This window comes from Bradysia coprophila, unplaced genomic scaffold, assembly GCF_014529535.1.
Source record: "Bradysia coprophila strain Holo2 unplaced genomic scaffold, BU_Bcop_v1 contig_320, whole genome shotgun sequence".
Classification (NCBI taxonomy): domain Eukaryota; kingdom Metazoa; phylum Arthropoda; class Insecta; order Diptera; family Sciaridae; genus Bradysia; species Bradysia coprophila.
Window position 1 is genome coordinate 1 of NW_023503580.1, and position 21,368 is coordinate 21,368.

A 21,368-nucleotide genomic window follows, 5' to 3' on the forward strand; every position below is an offset into this window, starting at 1 on the left:
ATATTTTTACGTTTAGTAAGTGAGTAGTTGACATTTCTGACTTGTGTATGTTTCCGGGGTCGATCCCCTGAGGAGTGGATGAATTGTTATTTCAGAGATTTTCTTGTGTTTCCGTTGAAACTCCAGAAATTCCACTCAGAACGGATTGTTTTCGGTCTGACTGGAACCAGAACCTGATTTCGACCCTAACATCTCCGTCACACCGAACCTGAATTGGTTCGACCCGCTGAACTGACTTTCAGGATGAATCGAGTCGGGTTCAGGTACCCGAAATTTTCTATATAAATTTGTGATTTCTGATTTAACAATTTCGGGTCATCCGAACTCGACCTAATCCATCGTGAAAATTTCAGATTCAGGTCAGGTTCGGGTCGAACCTGAAAGTACCCCTTGCTAAGAAAACGTGTCTGCAGAATCTGTACACCGAAACGATACGCTGGCTCTTTGATTCTTTAGCAGTCAATCGAGTTGCAGTGTCTCATAAAATCATAATTTTATTTCTCGTTACAGGCCAGAAAACTCTTCCGATACCGCTTCCAAGATACAGCATTTAAGCGCCGATTTTATGATATTTTAACTATTCTCATAACAAGAGTGTTTATGGGCTACACAACATTTCCCTTTGTTTTACTCGAGTTACAGGTACTGTGAATATATTCCGATTTTCGGCTCACAAAAGTCTCAATCAATTCTATTCGATTTTCCAGTCCATCAGATTATTCGTGGATGTATATGGGTGCCTTCATCTAGTCGCTTTGTTCGTAAATATTGTCTTGCCGAAACTGTTGCAAGGCGAAAAACGATCAAATTCCTTAAAAGCCTCAACCGAGCAGACCAAAACTGTTGACAGTGCTGGACCGGTTGATGCATGTGATATTAATGAAACAACAAAAAAAACATCATCAACGGACAAATTGAATGATTTTAATAGAACTAACGGTATGAATGGAAATAAAGTTCTTGATAGCAAGAACGGTGTGAATGTTCGAGCAACCATGAACGGTGCAAACGATATGAACAATTTGTCGTACATGATACGTGAGAAGATTGACTGTGAGACGAGAAATATTGAAAATTTATCGATAAAACTGTGGACAAAACGGTTACGGGTATTGTTGAACTTAAAGATGATTTAATGAGTTACGGTAACGACGATCAAATCTATATGAATGCTGACGGTTTACGGCAGCGTAATGTTGACAGAAAATCGGATAATGAAAATTTTATCAGAAAGGAAATTGAGGCTTTAAATAATGCTGTTCAACAGAACAATGTTTTACCTGCTGTTTTAAGCAATGGACATGCCAAATAAAACCTTATATCGTGACTTCACTGTACAATTCATCCCATTTAAAAACTGACTAAAATTTTCCGACCTTTAAGTTTTGGGCCGGGCGGCAATGCAATTTCAATATTTCGTCTAAGCTTAGATTAAACGGGTGGGGGTAGAAGTTTTTCATTTAAAATCGGAATCGGAGTTGTATTGCCGCTTTGTTTGACATCATTGATTTACATTTTTATTTTGGCTACTTACTGATGACCGAACCGGTCACGTATTCGTGTTGTTGTGATTAACCTGTCACATACGGCTATTCATCTGTTATCGACAACAACGACAAAAATATTGACAAGCTCTGGTAATATGGACCTTTATATAGTAAAATGCATGTTTAAAAAAATTGAAGTACAAGATTTGAAATCGACGATAAAAATACTTTGATCGATGGAAGTAATAGACCGACAGTAATACTGGTCATATGCTTCCCGTCTGTAATATTTCATTATAATCGAAACTGCGTGAAAATGACGAGATGATTATTTTAATCGACGCTGTTTGGGATGAAGTCAGATTTGGTGTATTTGCGCACTAACCATTTCGATCCGATGTTATTCACCATCCAACTATTTGTCTCACACGTTACCAATGATCAATGATATTCCATTTTTAAAAGGGGAATAGGTAATAATCCTGACGTCCTAGAATTGTCTTTCTTCCAAAATTGCAATCATGACGAAAATATACCTATTCGGACCCGTGGGTATGCATGAAATTAATCATCATTTTGTGAAGTAGTAGATGCAGCTCAAAACAAGTTATGCTTTTACTAGTTCCGAGTTATGTACGCTCCTTTGAAATTTCGTATAGTACAGACCGACTTGCCTGCAGATCTGTCCTGAAACGTAGATCTATAACTGACTGATATGCACTGCAAGTAGGCTCGTTCATTCCTCAAGTTCACAGTACATAAATTCCATTAAGCTGGACGCATAGAATTTCAGAGTCTCGTCGAGCATACCGTGACCGTGAAGAGGTCCTTGAACAGTTGCAGCCAAATTATTTCTTTTTCATTTCCTTTTAGAAATTTAAATTTTTGACAAACTGATCGTTTTCATAGTATGTGTGTAAATGAACAAACTCAACAAACGTGAGCTTGGGATGAAGAAATTAGATTTTACAAAATCATCACCAGTCTAAATTACTTACCGTATTTTAACTTTAACTTAGTCTTAAACATTTCAATCTACATGTGTGATCTAACTACTTTTTATACAGAAAAAATTAATGTTTTTAACGACCGAAATTTTATAAACTTGTAAGCCTACGTCAAAATTACCTTTCCCGTTACTCAGAAGACTTATTTACTAAATAAATTGTTACATTAGAATGAGAAACGGATAATCAGTTGTTGTCGACAGCAACGACAAGAAAATAAATTCAATGAAAGAATTTGTGTGAAGCACCAGGCATAAAATTGAACAAATGAAGGAATAGATTTAATAAATGTAACACGATACGTTTGCCGTTTCTAAAAGGTTAAGAGTATGATCAGTGTGATGATTAGACACGACGAGAAAGACTATGAAAATGTGTGAAGAGATAATCCTTAGTGCAGCGTTGAAACACTTTCAATTTGTCACTATTTCGAATTGAAAAAATTTATCGGTTTTGTCAAACAGATTCGAAAGTAATTTTCTTGCAGAAGATTAACTCATTGTCTTTGCATCCTAGTCAATGGCACAATAGAATATTTCGTAAAATAATTTAGTTTTGGCGATACTTAAATTAACGAAGCTTCCGGCTTGGCTTCTCCGTATAAAGCTTGGCATTTCCGCCTTAAGCTCGGCTTTTCCGTCTAATTCTCGGCTTTTCCGTCTAGAGCTCGGCTTTTCCGCCTTAAGCTCGGCTTTTCCGTCTAAATTTCGGCTTCTTCATCTAATTCTCGGCTTTTCCGTCTAGAGCTTGGCTTTTCCACCTTAATTTCGGCTTTTCCGTCTAAAGATTGCCTTTTCAGTCGAAAGCTCGACTTTTTCGTCTAAAGATTGGCGTTTGAGTCGAATGCTCGACTTTTCCGTCTAAAGCTCAGATTTTCATTCTTAAACAAACCTGATATTCTGTGACCAGGACATTCTGCAATGGTCACCAATTTTCAGGTTTACAGTTACTTCAGATCAGGCTAAAAATTAAAAAAGAGGGTCAACCCTTGGGTTCTGCTAATTCAAGGTCAGATCAGGCTGGGCAATGGAATTATAAAATACAAGGAAAAGCATCGTCAAAAATACACGTCTCTTACGAAATATTCTACGATAACAGCTCACAACTTTGTCCTTTTTCGACAGTATTTGCTCGGTTCATCAAATAATCTTTTCTACACGATATCTCATAGACTTGATTGGCAAAAGTTGTGGCATTTTCACATCCACTTTTGATCTAGTGTTGATATGTTGAGTGGACGGACAGTCTGCGCTCAATAAAATATTTCTCAATTTTTGTAATTTTACCATTTCTAAACGGCATTCAGACTTTCACAAACGGCTAACGTTTTGCAGTAAAAGAAATAAGCGATAGGCTACGACTAATTAAATCAAAAACAAATGAAGTAAAAGATTTTATGTAAAGCACTAATCAACCAAAGGAAGTAAAAGATTCAATCATTATAACGCGTATACGCTCGCTGTTTCTGAGAGGCCGAATAATAGACAGAGTAAATGAGTAAAAAAATATTGTTTTCGCACATAATGTTTATAATCAGTGAATGTAAAAGAGAAAATCAATGAAAAAACTGCTCACCTGAACCTGATACAATGGAAGGACAGAAATGTTTGTCCTAACCAAATGATTTTTACTTGGCTTCCGCAAATAACAATTTTAGTCTTACAAACATGTTGCACAAAAGGTGGAGAAGGAGAGGATAAAAAAATATTTAAATGATTCACCGTACCTTAAGGTCTTAAGGCACAATATTTTTGATGGAAAAGATTTAACTAACTTTGAAAAATTGTTCTTCGAAAGAAAAATCTATTGTCTAATCGATGTCAACCATTTTTTTTTATTAAATATTTTTAATACAAAACTTCAGGGTGTTTCCATTGAATAGTTCATAATCCGTACGTCCTAGTACAATTTCATCTTCCCAATTCTTAATGACGATGCAAGGACTATTTTTTGTAAAAACAATTTCCAAATTTTTCTGATTTTTACAATTTTTTTCGAATTGATGCTGTGGAAATTCGTAGAACCATTGCTTCATCTTGGCTGCTTATCGTGGCGACGGAAATGAAAACAGAACCAACACCAAAAGATGCACAAGACCAACGCACTTCAAGCATGAGTGATACTCTAAATAGAGGACAGAAAATTGACAGTGTATCTTACAACTGTAAGGCACTGTAAAAACATGTTCATGTAAAATGAAGTACTTTCTGCAGCTGACCATTATGATCAATCATGCTTGAAGTGCGTTGACAAGACATAAAATTGTAATGCTTAGTTTCCTCTTATCAAAAAAGTACTCCGTGTGAGAGACAAAATTGAATTTTTTCAATTTTTTCTTTGTTTATTTGACAGTTTGCTCTCTCACGGCACTCTCATGGAGTACTTTTTGTTGAGTGGAGTGGACACTTAAATACGAAAGTAAAAACAACAAACAAAATATCCAAATTATCCGAATTTGAGTTGAACTCAAACATTTTGGCGCAATTTTTTTGAAATTTGAACATTTCTTCTGCTCAAGGCTGCCTTGCTAATTCTTTGTAGTAACAGGTTGTGACTTGGAACCCGAAACTGGCTTTACCATTTATGTGGAAACGTGGATTACTGGATAAGGTTGCCATTAGTTCTATATCTGTAAGTACGTAATCAGCTGGTTCCCAAGTGTAAGTATGGCAAGAGGATATTCGTTTTTATATCAACAATTTCATTTGGGAGAGATAAAGGATAGAGGGCAAATTCACTGAAAAACATAAGAAATACACAAAAGATTCGTTCAAAAGTTTATTTAATCGGTAAATAGCTCAATCGAAGCCAATTACAAATCTCATCCAACATATTATGCATCTGTTGCCTCTCCTGTCCCGCTTCCAATCGAGTTATCTACCTTCAGCTTCGTTTTCTTTTTCGAACGACCTGACGTCGGCCTCGGAGGTTTCAAATGAACTTTCCTATGACCTCGCAGCGATGCCTGCTGGGCGAATCGCCTGCCGCAAATTGGGCATGAATACGGTTGTTCTCCGGTCTGAAATTACAGTTGACAATGCATGTGAATCGAAGTAAAGCGGGAAATCTCAGGTTTTAAACTGTGTACAGAAGCACTGAATCACTTACATGCGTTCGCTCGTGTTCGACGCGTGTATAATTTGTTTTGAAACTTTTCTCACAGAAATTACAATTCCACGGCTTCGTTATACCGACATGCAGCAGCTTGTGTCTGGTCAATTGATCTTCTTTGAAAAAGTGCTTTGGACATTGATCGCATTGGAACCGGTGAGAGTGAGTGACAGTGACGGGTAACTAACGAAGAGACACAATAGATCATCTTTTTAGCAAGGCTGTATACTTTGGGGAGGTCACGCAGACCGCCATTTTATTAGATACGCGGGAACACACCACTTCTGATGATTTTACATGTAAAAATTTTCACCACATCATCAAGACGACGAGAATCATCAGAGTAGGTGAATTTTTGCATGAAATCGGCCATTGTATCATCAACTGTGGTGTGTAACCCGCGTATCTGTATCTGCGTGACCTCCCCAAAGTATACAGCCTTGCTTTTTAGTGCGTTTGAAACAAGGTTCTGAAAGAACAGGTTGAGACACCCAAGGCTGTATACTTTGGGGAGGTCACGCAGATCGCCATTTTATTAGATACGCATGAACACACCTTTTCCATACAAACAAATTCACCGAAATTGAGTTTGTATGGCGTGGTGAATTTTTTGTATGAAACGTGGTGTGTAACCCGCCTACCTGCGTGACCTCCCCAAAGAATACAGCCTTGGTGACATCGAAATTGATAAACACACTCAGTACAGATTGTGTGTGAAATTAGCTTGACGAAAATGTTTTTTTCTACGAAAATTCCGAATATTGTTTTTAGCCCCGTACGAAGTACTGGGGGCTTATAAGATTAATATGCCGTTTGTAACATGTCGAATTGGAAGCAGACGGTAAGGGCAAAGCATTTGTCTATGTTCATAGATAACGAATCCGCAATAAAAAAAAATGTCCGTCTGTCCGTCTGTCTGTGATATATCAAATGAAAGGTATTGACGAGTAGAACAAAGTTGCTGAACATTTTTTTTGGGTAAGATGCAACGCGGGCTTGTTGGGAGGGCCCAAAGGTCGTTACTCGGCCCTAAGTGTTTTTTGCACATAAATTGAGAAAATCTCATCCGATTTTGCTAGTTTTTGTTTTTTATGGAAGGTAATTGAATACCGAAAAGAACGTGGCGAAAAAAGTTTCAAATTTGGGCCCTTGGAGTAAGGCCGCTACTCGGCCCTAAGTGTTTTTTGAACATAAATCGAGTAAATCTCATCCGATTTTGCTAGATTTAGCTTTTTATGGAAGGTAATTGAATACCGAAAAGAACGCGGCGAAAAAAGTTTCAAATTTGCTCTCTTGGACTAAGGCCGCTACTCGGCCCTAAGTGTTTTTTGCACATAAATCGAGTAAATCTCATCCGATTTTGCTAGATTTTGTTTTATTTGAGAGATAATTGAATGCCAAATAGAATTATGGCAAGAAAAGTTTCAAATTTGGTCCCTTGGACTAAGGCCGCTACTCGGCCCTAAGTGTTTTTTGCACATAAATCGAGTAAATCTCATCCGATTTTGCTAGTTTTTGTTTCATTTGAGAGATAATGGAATGCCGAATAGAATTATAGCAAAAAAAGTTTTAAATTTGGGTCCTTGGACTAAGGCCGCTACTCGGCCCTAAGTGTTTTTTGAACATAAATCGAGTAAATCTCATCCGATTTTGCTAGATTTAGCTTTTTATGGAAGGTAATTGAATACCGAAAAGAACGCGGCGAAAAAAGTTTCAAATTTGCTCTCTTGGACTAAGGCCGCTACTCGGCCCTAAGTGTTTTTTGCACATAAATCGAGTAAATCTCATCCGATTTTGCTAGATTTTGTTTTATTTGAGAGATAATTGAATGCCAAATAGAATTATGGCAAGAAAAGTTTCAAATTTGGTCCCTTGGACTAAGGCCGCTACTCGGCCCTAAGTGTTTTTTGCACATAAATTGAGAAAATCTCATCCGATTTTGCTAGTTTTTGTTTTTTATGGAAGGTAATTGAATACCGAAAAGAACGTGGCGAAAAAAGTTTCAAATTTGGGCCCTTGGAGTAAGGCCGCTACTCGGCCCTAAGTGTTTTTTGAACATAAATCGAGTAAATCTCATCCGATTTTGCTAGATTTAGCTTTTTATGGAAGGTAATTGAATACCGAAAAGAACGCGGCGAAAAAAGTTTCAAATTTGCTCTCTTGGACTAAGGCCGCTACTCGGCCCTAAGTGTTTTTTGCACATAAATCGAGTAAATCTCATCCGATTTTGCTAGATTTTGTTTTATTTGAGAGATAATTGAATGCCAAATAGAATTATGGCGAAAAAAGTTTCAAATTTGGTCCCTTGGACTAAGGCCGCTACTCGGCCCTAAGTGTTTTTTGCACATAAATCGAGTAAATCTCATCCGATTTTGCTAGTTTTTGTTTCATTTGAGAGATAATGGAATGCCGAATAGAATTATAGCAAAAAAAGTTTTAAATTTGGGTCCTTGGACTAAGGCCGCTACTCGGCCCTAAGTGTTTTTTGCACATAAATTGAGAAAATCTCATCCGATTTTGCTAGTTTTTGTTTCATTTGAGAGATAATTGAATGCCGAATAGAATGGTGGAAAAAAAGTTTTAAATTTGGGCCCTTGGTCTAAGGCCGCTACTCGGCCCTAAGTGTTTTTTGCACATAAATCGAGTAAATCTCATCCGATTTTGCTAGTTTTTGTTTTATTTGAGAGATAATTGAATGCCGAATAGAATGATGGCGAAAAAAGTTTCAAATTTGGTCCCTTGGACTAAGGCCGCTACTCGGCCCTAAGTGTTTTTTGCACATAAATCGAGTAAATCTCATCCGATTTTGCTAGTTTTTGTTTCATTTGAGAGATAATGGAATGCCGAATAGAATTATAGCAAAAAAAGTTTTAAATTTGGGTCCTTGGACTAAGGCCGCTACTCGGCCCTAAGTGTTTTTTGCACATAAATTGAGAAAATCTCATCCGAGTTTGCTAATTTTTGTTTTATTTGAGAGGTAATTGAATACCCAATGGAAAGTTGGCAAAAAATTTTGGGTTTCTAAAAGAATATCGTAAATTGTTGGTTTTATTTGAGAGGTACTTCGTACGGGCTTTCGTAATTGCGCTATGCGCAATTTTAAAAATGAACACTTTCAGTAAATTTGAGCATGCCCAACTTGACTTGCATTTTGGTAACAGACGCATTAGAGGGTTGTCGGCGTATTACGGCTACGTTCGTATTATGGTTACGGACGAAATAGGATTACAGGTCGTACGGGGCTAAGTCGCAGCAAACGCTCCGACTGTTCTGATGCCTTGTTTTAAGTTGCCGTTTTCATATCAACTTTGTAGCCGTTGACGCAATTTGTGTGCCGGCGCCTTCGTGATCAACTCAGAGTTGTCTTAACCTGTTCGTTCAGAACCTCGGCTTGATTTGCCATCCACGTACGTTAAGAAATGCTATCTATGTTTAAAAAAATCTGATACAAATGATGAATGAACGAAACTAATGTACGTAAGTACTGTAACTTGAAGATCGTATCCATGATTTTGCATTCGTTCAATCCACCGTAAAATTCGTCGAACTTTTCGTTAAAAATTTCGTGGACAAAACGAAAAGTCCGCGAATACTTACTCCACCTCCGTTGTAATATACTTACGTGGGTTTTCAAGTGATCGGAAAGATGACGCTTTTGGATGAACGCTTTGCCGCAAACCATACATTTATGTGGTCGAGGTAGAGTACCAGCATGGTTTCTCAAACTGTTAAGTAACAATTCATTATTTTGTTGTAAACGCGATTAATTTTCACAACAAATTTACTGTCTCCTGCACTTTGTCTTGGTGGAAAATGTTTTACCGCATTCGTCACATTTAAACGGTTTTCCGGTGTGGACTCGATAATGGACGATCAAATTCCGTTTATTCATCAGTTTGGCTCCGCACAGATGGCATAGAAATTTGTTTTCGTCGTGCTCTTTCGTATGGGCAGTCAGTTCGCCTGTTGGGCATGAAGGCATTTCAGTTACAGTTTAAATCTACATTGAGACACTAAGATTGTGGAATTAATCTGGGACATTTAGCAAATTGTGGTGAATTTTAGGGAACATTGAGGTGACACTTTGGAGAGGACTCGACTAATGGGTTTAGAGTCCTCGCCAATCACTTTATGGCGACATCAAAGGTATCACTATTGAAAGTAGGAAAATTTACTCGAAACCTGTCCGAAAAGAAACTGAACGACCGAAACGTTTCACCCTTCACATACTTACTTTCTTTGCCAAACTGCGCCGCACAAATAACACATTTGTATTTTCCAGTCTGGGTTGTCTTCGTGTTCATTAAACTGTCCAACGTTTCACGTAGGCTGAGTGGAGGTCGTTTCTGTGTGTGCGTGTGTGTGAAATAGAAAAATCAGTAAAATCTCTCAAACCCATCCGGCAAAATCTCAATACGTACATGCTCTTCCACATGCTTCTTATAATGAATCTTCATAACAAATACTTTCGGACATTTTTTGCACTTGTACTTCTTTGCGCTCGGGTTGTTGTGCCTGTTGGAATGTTGTTCCCGGAACTTGTGAGTTACGAACCCCACACCACACAAATCACAACGATGGTAGTGCTCGCCGAGATGAAAATTCAAGTGACGAACCATATTGCTGCTGTCGGCAACATATTTTCCGCACAGTGGACAGGTCGTCGATTTTCCGGTTGTTGTGTGGTATAACTTGTAGTGATACACCAAGTGACCTGCAACGTCGCAACAATTGTTAGCATTACCGATGATGGCTCTCTTTGTTTCAAAACCGCGTTCGTGTTACCGGCCAGTTGCGTTGTCTTGTGACACACATAGCACTCGTAAGATTCGGGGACGTGGTAAGTCAATTGTACGTTTGACAGTCGATTTTGATGGTTTCCGGATTGAGTGGTAACACGTAAAGTGATACGTCAGTCTACCTGCAATATCAGAGGAATCAGAATTAGCGTCCACGTTACCAATGTGTTCCTGGGCGTCTTGTTATACCAGCCGTTTTAAAAGTTTTGTGGCAAAAGTAGCACTCGAACGATTGTGGAGGTTTCATCGATTTTGTTGCCCTTGCCGCCATCAGTGGCACCATCGCTTGAATGTTATCCTTTCTCGAACTACTTTTCACCCCATTTTCCTCTGTTTTTGTATCCGTCGGTCGCGCATTGTTTAATTCATTTGCTGGTCCTTGTTCGTCGTCCTCACTACTGCTGAACGTATTGTCGTTGTAGTGCTGCTCATCCTCCGATATATAGACCTCTTCGGATTTTATGCTCACCAAGACTTGTTTCTGTTTCGGATTGGTGTTCATTAAATTACCAAACCACAAAGTCTCCCGTTTCCTTACACTTACCACATCCTCAGGCTCATTTACAACATCCACAGGCTCGACGCTCTTTGTCAAATCAAACACATCGTTCACCGATAAATCGGTCTGTTCCGTGCCGAAATATTCCAGAATCAATGCATCCAGACCGCAGATGAATTGGTTCAGAATAAAGGCCTCTGAATGTATTCCGTAATCACATGGTACCGCAAGGTCCTTTAAACGGTCGTACCAATTTTTCAGCGTCTCATCGGCATGTTTGTTAGCCGAAATAAATTGCTTGCGGTGAGGAATTAATGCTGTTGAAATTCGCAGAACCATTGCAGCCTCTGGCAAAACAAAAAAACAACGAACTAATGACTACAATGCTCACAAAAATAGCAAATGTGTAAACAAAATTAGTGTATAGCGGATAGGTTTGTTCCCATGTACACACTGTATAGAATGTCGTAAAAATGACAGCTGACCAGCTGAGTGAACAACGTCATTATCAACAGAAAATAATGTAAAATTTTGGCGCAACTTAGTCTTCCGTTTTGCCTCCGTGTACATGACAGTTGGCATTTCATACAATAGAGCACATTGTTTGAAATGACAACTGTCACGGAGGCGAAACGGATGACTGTGAGGCCTTATTAATCGTTTGATTGTTGCAGCTGCGTAACAGGGGTGTGCGATGGATAAAGGATCCAGACTAGCGTAGTCCACAAAAGATTGTTATCATCACGTTTTCAAAAATTTGGTTGTTTTTTTCTATTGAGCCATTTTGTTTTAATTTGAGACCAAACAAACACTCACTACACAAACATTTCTCAGATGATTTTCAAAAACGTTCCTGTTCTGGATAGCCCACAACATATTCTTGGGCTCACTTGAGCAAAAATCGAATCAAATGCTACACCAATTTCCGAATTTTCAAGTTAAAGATCCACTCAATTGTTCCTAGTCGGCGAACTTTGATGACTCACGAAATAGACTTTTTCGACAAACTACTTCCGGATTTAATTTTTTCTGTAGCATTGCACTTCAAATAGTAGAATAGGACTAACACAGCTAACAAAAATCTCAAAGAAGTTTTTTGGTAGAGGTCGAAATAGATGGGAGGCCGAAAACTCAAAAATTTAGCTTCTATGATTTGTCACAAGTTGTAAATGAATTTTTCAAAATTTTTAAAATCAATTTTTGACATCTAGGGATGATAACAATTTTTTGTGGACTTCGCCAGTCTCGATCCTTTATTCATCGCACACCCCTATTGCGTAAGTTAGTACACCATTTTAGCTAAGACATTCTTTCAATCCACTTTTCACTGAGAAGTCATGATGGCACATTTCTGGCCAAATAAAGAACGCAAAGGTGTAGATCGTCACTAAAAGTTACAACGATTCAAGATCCTATCTGTGCTTTGTTCGTTTCTTAGAGTGGATAAATGCTATCGAAAATGTACCTAACAACACCACACTGATGTGTATCAGTTCAAGTACCGTTTTTGATTTAAAGTCCTCCAAGCCTGTATACTATAGTGTACGTACAATACTCTCTCTAGCAAACAAACTCTCAACTCTCTGTGTCAAATTCACACCTTATTTCTTTGCATTCTACTAATGCTATTCTACATTTTGACTGACTACTCTGTACATGTAAATTCCAAAGGCTAGTTGATTCTTTCACCACCTTTAACAGAAGTAGTATGTTTGACGAACAGTGAACGGCATAGTGAACGGACGTGTTTATACGTCGCTCTCTGAAAGTGTTTCTTCTGTGCTTCTTTGTGTAAATAGATTTGTGATTTTGTCTAATTTTGTGCTGCTTTTTGATGATTTCGATGTTTTTTTGGCTAACTATGTGTGGTTAAATAGTGAAATAATTTAAAATTTATTGACAAAATCAAAATCGTTTGCTCGTGAACCACTTTTTCTTTGATCAATATGTACGGCTTGTACAATTCTATTGTTCTCTTTTGTTAACGGACATGTGCTTATGAACAGCGATGATTTTGTTTGGATTTACAATGAAATTTCTGGTACAATTGTTGTACAATCGTTCGAAAGAACTCTTCGCCGTATGGCTCTATGTCGGGACTCTTAATGAACCTGATTCTAATGATCCACGGATCTCTTGCCTGATGGCTCATGATATTATTGAATGTGTAAACTATCTAATTGTTATTTACAGCTGTAGCGGTACTTGGACTTCTTTTGAGCAAAGCTAAGTTAAAATTCATATTGAATTTGTTTTGTAAGGAAAATTTCCATTGGAAATGCAGAATGATATTTTGATCGGTACAAACGGTACCAAAGCCAGTACAATGGGCCCAAACGGAGGCCCCCGTGCGTGCTCTACGCTAGTAGAGCGGCTTACTTTAATAATAAAAAAAAGTATGTTTGCTAGAGAGAGTATTGGTACGTTGCATCAATATCATAGAGCTATAATGGAGTAGTGACAAGGAGACAACCGAGATATCTAAAGTGTGACGATTTTGCACATTATGATGCATAAACATAAACATAAACATTCGAAAGTGAATAATTTGTTATTGTGATGTCCTTTTTTGTGTGTTGCTCCGTCAGTTTGGTGTGCAAAAATGAAAGAAAGTCTATTCCCTTGACTGTAAGTCAGGATCTTACGCCGGAAAATACCCTAAAATGTTTGTATGAAAGGTTGTATGATATGTTATGAAAAACGGAATTGATTGTCCCAATATTTTGCTTGTAAACACGATAATTTGAGTAACAACAAATTTTATTTTTTTTAATCGACGCTGAATTAAATTCCTGAGGTTAAGTTCGAAGATGGGCTATGTGGGATTAAGGATCTGGAAGTTATTCCAGAAAAAAAGTATTTTCCACTGTTGGTAATTCAATCAATCGAAAAAGATTACTTTGTTGGAATTTGATTTTGTCGTTTAGTTATCTATGACACATGATAGTCACGGTGATAGTTGGCTTTAGTCAGGGATAGTCAGGTGAAAGTCAGCTCTCACGGGCAAAAATAGCAGATTTCACGCCATGACATAAAATATTTATAAAATTTTATTGAAAACCATTTTCTGAATCGTTATTCAAATGTATGGAATGACACTAAAACACGATCAAACAGAAAACTTTAAAACTCCCACGAGTGTGAAGTTTGCGGCCAGAGCGAAGTGAGGGCCGTAATTTGCACGAGTCGTGCTATTTTATTTATGATTAAAGGTTTTGTGAATGTAGTAAATAACGGGGGCTTCCTTTTTGTACATAAGTGTAAGGGAAGAACGTCTACTATTTTATATTGTACCAAAGTGAAAGAGTCCTCTAATCGTTCCACATTTGCATCTTTTACTTTTGATTAGCGATAGCAATATGACTATGAAAGTGAATAATAGACAACATACACAAGTAGGAAGTTTGAGGGCAGAGCGGAGCGAGGGCCGTAATTCACACGATTCCTTGTCTATTTATGATTTATTGTTGATTAAAAACCTGGCCGCAAATTTACAAGAAAATAGAGAACAGAAAAAGTACTTCTGAATTTGTACTCAAGCGAATAATCCTCAATTCCCATCAGTTTATTGGTATGCGACAAAAAAGACTGCTCACAATAGTGGCTCAGCCAGTAAAAAGTCGATCTTTTCATATAAAAAAAAAATTACAATAAATAAAAATCATCAATCTTCTTTTTCCCCAATGTTCCCAAAATGCAAGCGGCATTTCCACGTTGCATCGCGATTGAGATTCTTTGTAAAAGATAGTCTTTCGATTTAGCTTCACCAGTTGCTTTTTTCATTAAGGAACCCAATTTGTAAATAATTTTGTTTTAGAGAAATATAATGGTTATGCTTATGTCTCTCAGCTTTGTCTGCGATTGTGCGAGCTTTCTTTGAAGAATCATTAATATAAGAAGCAGCCATAGTATCCCTCACAGTCACATCCCACAAGAGTGATTTACCATGACTCCACGGTATCAACGTCATGCCGCCTGGTCTTTTACCATCATCTCTTGAAACACCTGGGGGCTGTATAATATTTGGGACAACTGCACTAGAGAAAGCATGAGCGAAGATGTTATTCATAATATCATGTCTAGCTAATTTTCCTTCTGCGCATTTAGCGCATGATAGACCATGTAATCCATCTCTCTCTACCATTTTTACCGCATATACATTTGTGTTCCTCACATAATTGTGAACCCACTCTAAGTCCAACAGCAATAGACCGTGTTCATATGACGTAATTTATTTTTTACCAAATGAACACATAGAAAAAACGCTCGGAACGTGTATAAATAGTTGAAAAAGTATTAGTTAGTATTTTTAATTTGAGTATGAAAGATTCAGAAAAATTTTGAAAATTTAAGCGCTTAAAAAGAAAGACCACATTCTGAATTACCAGAGTTAAAACGAAAAGACAAAATGGCGCCGAATGGGATATTTTGATCGTTGACAGTTTGGTGATGTTGATAGTTTAAAATGGTGAACACATGAAAATTTTCGGAAAAAACAGTTTAATATGAGCGATAGCGGACGTAAACGATAAAACTTTTTATCCAGAAGAAAGTGTCAAAAATGAAGTTCGAAATGTTTATTAACGACAAAAAATATGCGACAAAAAAGACTGCTCACAATAGTGGCTCAGCCAGTAAAAAGTCGATCTTTTCATATAAAAAAAAAATTACAATAAATAAAAATCATCAATCTTCTTTTTCCCCAATGTTCCCAAAATGCAAGCGGCATTTCCACGTTGCATCGCGATTGAGATTCTTTGTAAAAGATAGTCTTTCGATTTAGCTTCACCAGTTGCTTTTTTCATTAAGGAACCCAATTTGTAAATAATTTTGTTTTAGAGAAATATAATGGTTATGCTTATGTCTCTCAGCTTTGTCTGCGATTGTGCGAGCTTTCTTTGAAGAATCATTAATATAAGAAGCAGCCATAGTATCCCTCACAGTCACATCCCACAAGAGTGATTTACCATGACTCCACGGTATCAACGTCATGCCGCCTGGTCTTTTACCATCATCTCTTGAAACACCTGGGGGCTGTATAATATTTGGGACAACTGCACTAGAGAAAGCATGAGCGAAGATGTTATTCATAATATCATGTCTAGCTAATTTTCCTTCTGCGCATTTAGCGCATGATAGACCATGTAATCCATCTCTCTCTACCATTTTACCGCATATACATTTGTGTTCCTCACATAATTGTGAACCCACTCTAAGTCCAACAGCAATAGACCGTGTTCATATGACGTAATTTATTTTTTACCAAATGAACACATAGAAAAAACGCTCGGAACGTGTATAAATAGTTGAAAAAGTATTAGTTAGTATTTTTAATTTGAGTATGAAAAGATTCAGAAAAATTTTGAAAATTTAAGCGCTTAAAAAGAAAGACCACATTCTGAATTACCAGAGTTAAAACGAAAAGACAAAATGGCGCCGAATGGGATATTTTGATCGTTGACAGTTTGGTGATGTTGATAGTTTAAAATGGTGAACACATGAAAATTTTCGGAAAAAACAGTTTAATATGAGCGATAGCGGACGTAAACGATAAAACTTTTTATCCAGAAGAAAGTGTCAAAAATGAAGTTCGAAATGTTTATTAACGAACGACATATGTATAACATTTGTTCAGTGAAATTATAAAAAATCAAAACGAAATTTGTGCCGGTGTATGTGTGTAGTTGATGTTTGTTTCTATAATTAATTATTGAGTGATATGTTTATATTTTGCGTCTAAAGTGACCACAACAGTTCAATTAATCATTTAATATACATCTGCACCGATTAAAATGTTGCGAAATAATAGAAAATTGACGTCAAAGTGAGTCTCCAAAATTTGCTTCAAAACGAACATGGCTGCCAAAAATAATAACAAACAAAATATCCCTATCAGCTGTGGAATAATATGCCATTTTACATTTTTTAGAGTTTCTCCTATGAAACAAATTGACCATCGGGATGGCACCGGGATGGCAATGTATTTCTTAAATAATTTAATAAAAATAAATATAAACATTTGTTCTTGTGGTAATCATGCTAAATCTGATTTTTATTGACGTTCGAAACTTTTTTGTCAAAATAGCACTCGGTCTATTCTGGCAGAGTTGTTATCCAATAACAATCCTAATTGACTCGATGGGATCACTTGCAGCCACTTTGAAGATTCTTTAGTTGATGACGCAAATAATCGGGCACGAATCTTAAGATCACCATTTTCAAATAACTCATCGAATTGATGTTTGATCTTCGGAAGATCCCAATTCCTTTGTTCTTTTGTAAGCGTATCAGTTTCTGGAACAAAATTACGTGGAATTTCATCGATTAATTGTAAAATCTGATCATTAATTATTTTTAAGTTAAACTTTTGGAGTATGACACCACATAATTCTGACAACGAATAAACAGATGATAAATAGGCTGGCACTGCAAAATCCTCAACTCTCCTAATACCTATACCACCACAAGACAAAGGGAGAGATGCCTGATCCCACGACAAACCCTCTATTCTCGTATTCGCAATAGCCTCCAATGTCGACCGAAAGGTTTTTATTTCAGTTATTTGTGATGTTTCGGAAGTTTAACAACGGAAAATAAAATGAAATTGATTAAAAATATATTGAAAAAATTGTAAGTCAAGGGACCTGACCCGCCCAAAAGATGGGGCGTAGTCATTTGTATTTTTCGTGTGATGTCGATATTGCTTTAAAAAAAACGCGGCACGGCAACTCCATTACAAAAAAAGTCAGTGTCAAATTTGTCAAAATAAGGTGGTTTCGTTTTGAATGCGTTAAAACGAAATTTCGTTGCTAGAGAGGGTATTGCAACCAGTGAAGCAACTTCTTTAAAAAAAAAATTAAACATTTTTAACACGAATGATCTGACTAGATTGTTTTGGTGTTGCAAAAGTCAATGACCTTTAATTTAACAAAAACAATTCTACATTAACTTTAATCAAAATGCATCCTATCGTTCCCGCACTACAGGTCCGTGATGTTGATCCACTGGACATTCGGTTTAATAACAAAATCCTGCCGACTCAGACTATCCAGCTGCTTCGTCTGTAAAAAATCGGAAATTAAGTTGGTTAACTGTAGGGCTCTGTTTTGATTCGACGTTAGAATGAACAAACAAGATGCTCAATTGTTGGTGAAATTAGTATAGTGACGGTAAGTTCGCCAAATTCCACTTGCTTGTGTGACAAAAGAGAGGGAGACGTAATCGAGCCAGTCCGAGTGAAAGACGAAACCTCAAAACGAGTGGTTTTCTACTCATTTTGAAATTCTGAGGCTTTCATTTCACATTAGGATGCATCTCTTTCGTCTCTTCTCACATAAACATAAACTAACGTTTAGAGTTCACATTACCTGCTGCCTCACAAATTTCACCATCGTCTCTAAGTGCACATAATTGTTGCAATTCATTTCAAAAAATCGCCTCCACAATGCTGCCGCAAGCACCTTATCGTCGTCCATTAGACCCTCATCATATGTGATCAGTGCAGCCCGGAAACTGTCCGACAATGTTTCTATCTGTTTGCGAAGTTCACTCAGATTGCCCGAATTCAATTGTCTGGCTCGTTTATTCACATCCGACCACATCGCTTCGACGATACAATTTCGCAGAAACATGCCGTCTTGACCCTTTTCCGGGCCTTCGGCCATCGAACGCACCATCAGCATCCAGATGTGCACTTCGGTTATCAAGAACCATGAGTTAAATGTGTTGGGCAAATTGAATTTTGAAAATATTTCGCTGTACTTGACGTTGTCGACCACGCCTGCGTACATTGTATAACCGGATACTTGAAGACGCTGCAATTTTATTACAATTTGGTTCAGATCACAGAAACTGTGTGCTTTACGCTAAGACTTACCGCCTTTGTGTTATCGATGTTTGTAAACTTTTTGAGGAAACGTTTGATCGGTCCATCTTCATTTTCTGTGCTGACACTAGACGAGGCAAATATATTTCTTGTGTGACTGCTGCACACATATCCAGAATTCAAAGAAGTCAATTTGGACAAAGCTGGCCGTGTAGCGGGTATTCTATTGAGCTCGAAGCTCATTTGAATTAGCTGTACAGGCCGAGTAAGGAAAATTATACATTTGTTTGGGTTATCGATTGAACTAGGGTCGATGTTTACCTTTGTACATGGCCGACGTAATACATTCATTATTATTACACCAAGTGAACTGAAACTCAATCGTTGAATTGTAACTAGAAGGATCCTGACCTGATACGCATAGAATCGAGCGTATTCCCACAACTGGTTGTGTAAATCTGTGTAAGAGGAAGAGTTATTGCATTAACTTACACTAAAAAAGCGCTATGACTAATCGAAATAGGAACAGTAGAGTCGAAGTAGCTCTCCGAACTAGCGGTGTTGTGGGTTGAATTCAATTTTTACCTTATTTGCTCATATTTTCATCGGAATTTCAACTTTATTTTGGTTTTGAAAGCACGAGAAATAATATACTTCAGCGGGTGATGGAGAAGTAAAAATGTCACAAATGTCATTATCAATATATTGAAGGGTATTGACATGTAGGTGTCGTAGGTGTTCGATAGAGGGAAACGAACAGCCCTTGATTTTGGCAAGGTTATGAAAGAACTGAAAGACTCTCGCGAAAGCAAGGTTCTGAAAGTACAGGTTAAGACAACTGTGAGTTGATCACGAAGGCGGTGACACACAAATTGGTACGCTTATATGAAAAATGCAACTTAATAAAGACAAAATTCTAAATTTTCCAAAAAAATATTTTCTTTAAGTTGATTTCTCACACTATCTGTAGTGAGTGCATTCATAAAATTTGATGCCATCCGCCTCCGTGGTTGTCACAACCTGTTCTTTCAGAACCTTGCACGAAAGCGGGTTTTGTTGATGAAAGAAAAGGAAGTATTTCTTATGGCACAATAATATTCGCACTCCAATTTTAGAGCGAATGCACTGTATTTAACACATTGAAATTAATTGCGGCTTGCCAACTTTCGGCACCCTGGACTTTACTTAAATAGTCGAGCAATGCCTCCAAATAAATTTCTAAAAATCCAAGACTGAATTCTAGATTTTTAGAAATTTATTTGGAGGCATTCCACGACTATTTAAGTAAAGTCCAGGGTGCTGAAAGATGACAAGTTGCAATTATTTTGAATGTGTAGAGGGATGTGGTAATATTTATATGAAAATATTCAATGACAAGTGCCTCCAGGCAAGTTATGATTAATTGGTTTAGGTATTCTCGTTCTGATCATAACAGTGCCTGAAACTATAGACTAAAGGCGTAACTTTTTTTAAAAAAAAGTCTAACATTTGTGTTGGTTCATCAATGGGTGTAAAATTCCAGCCACACATTTTTTTTAATAGAGAATGAACGTGGGGGTAGTGACGTTTGTGCTCTTGGAAAAACCGACCCTAAAAGCGGAAAATGCACTGACATCATGATCTTTTGTATGATGTACTGTGTTCACGGTGAGCAAAAACAGGTTAAAAACTGATTTGTGGTGGTCGAATTGTATGTAATTATTCTTATTTTGATGTCAGAAATTGCAATCAATATGAAAAACTATCATCAATAAAAGTAAAAAATAGGTCTATTGCGAGGGGGTACTCACTTTAGTAGCTTGCAAGAATGGGTTGTGATTTTCGCCATCTTGTTTTTGGCAAAAATTGCATGTATGTAGAAAGACTAACAGATGACGCTAGGAGTAACTCTATGATAAATTTGAATATTTGTATGGAGGATGTGAGATTTTTCTGAATCTAAAAGTTTTGGAGTGCGGAAATCAAAGTTTTTGATTTTTCTTGTTAAAATTAAAATGTTTTCTGTCGTATAAAAATAGTTCCGCATGAAATTTCAAGAAAAAATAATTATTCACTGGAACTATTTTTAAACGATGCAGAACGTTTTATTTATAACGAGAAAAATCAAAAACCTCCATTTCCGTACTCCAAAATTTTTAAATTCAGAAAAATCTTACATCCTCCATACAAATATTCAAATTTATCATAGAGTTACTCGCAACGCCATCTGATTTCCCCTGATTTCCCCTCTCGTTGAACGAAACTATATCACAACCCATTCTAAAAATCTCTACGGGGATTTTGAGATTTTGAGGACAAAAAATTTCAAAAGTCCCCTACTATAAAGTCACACACAGATCTGAGTATACTCAGAGAATGAGGGATAAAATGTAACATCAATTGAATTTAGCATTACTCGCCGATTTGCAAATTCTTTTATTTATGCAAAAAAACAACCATAAATTCATAGTCTACCTTTGTGCTTTTAACAAGTATTTCAAAATTTCTTTGTCCTTGAGGCAAAATTATTGTTGCAAAATCTCCTATCATAAAAAAAAAACTTTGTGATTTTGTGTGATGTTTCGAAATCTTCTGGGATCTTTGATGAAGTAAGATCTTTGATGTTACAAAATCTTCAAAATAAAAAATTGGTCTATTGTC

The 21,368-nt window shown here is 37.1% G+C and overlaps 2 protein-coding genes and 1 long non-coding RNA gene across 4 annotated transcripts; 1 reads left to right on the forward strand and 2 right to left on the reverse strand.

Moving 5' to 3' along the window:
* Nucleotides 1-5,259: 5,259 nt before the first annotated feature.
* On the reverse strand, nucleotides 5,260-11,343 carry LOC119079259 (zinc finger protein 2 homolog). The gene is made up of 9 exons (XM_037187039.1): nucleotides 10,949-11,343; nucleotides 10,594-10,885; nucleotides 10,391-10,526; nucleotides 10,027-10,319; nucleotides 9,840-9,951; nucleotides 9,391-9,568; nucleotides 9,228-9,330; nucleotides 5,603-5,788; nucleotides 5,260-5,513 (listed from the first exon to the last, which is right to left on the reverse strand). The coding sequence occupies exons 4-9, from the start codon at nucleotides 10,222-10,224 to the stop codon at nucleotides 5,328-5,330; spliced, it is 963 nt and encodes a 320-aa protein (XP_037042934.1). The 5' UTR covers nucleotides 10,225-10,319; nucleotides 10,391-10,526; nucleotides 10,594-10,885; nucleotides 10,949-11,343; the 3' UTR covers nucleotides 5,260-5,327.
* Nucleotides 5,527-20,987, forward strand: LOC119079261. 2 transcript variants are annotated; one of them, XR_005088146.1, is made up of 2 exons: nucleotides 5,527-5,537; nucleotides 20,535-20,987. It is a non-coding gene; the product is annotated as an uncharacterized LOC119079261 (long non-coding RNA). The 2 variants fall into 2 exon arrangements; XR_005088147.1 differs by lacking the exon at nucleotides 5,527-5,537 and adding an exon at nucleotides 20,356-20,366.
* LOC119079260 (ubiquinol-cytochrome-c reductase complex assembly factor 1-like) lies at nucleotides 17,796-19,450 on the reverse strand. The gene is made up of 5 exons (XM_037187040.1): nucleotides 19,314-19,450; nucleotides 19,050-19,186; nucleotides 18,780-18,980; nucleotides 18,271-18,717; nucleotides 17,796-17,964 (listed from the first exon to the last, which is right to left on the reverse strand). Exons 2-5 carry the CDS (start codon nucleotides 19,077-19,079, stop codon nucleotides 17,884-17,886), a joined length of 759 nt encoding a protein of 252 aa, XP_037042935.1. The 5' UTR covers nucleotides 19,080-19,186; nucleotides 19,314-19,450; the 3' UTR covers nucleotides 17,796-17,883.
* Nucleotides 20,988-21,368: the final 381 nt, after the last annotated feature.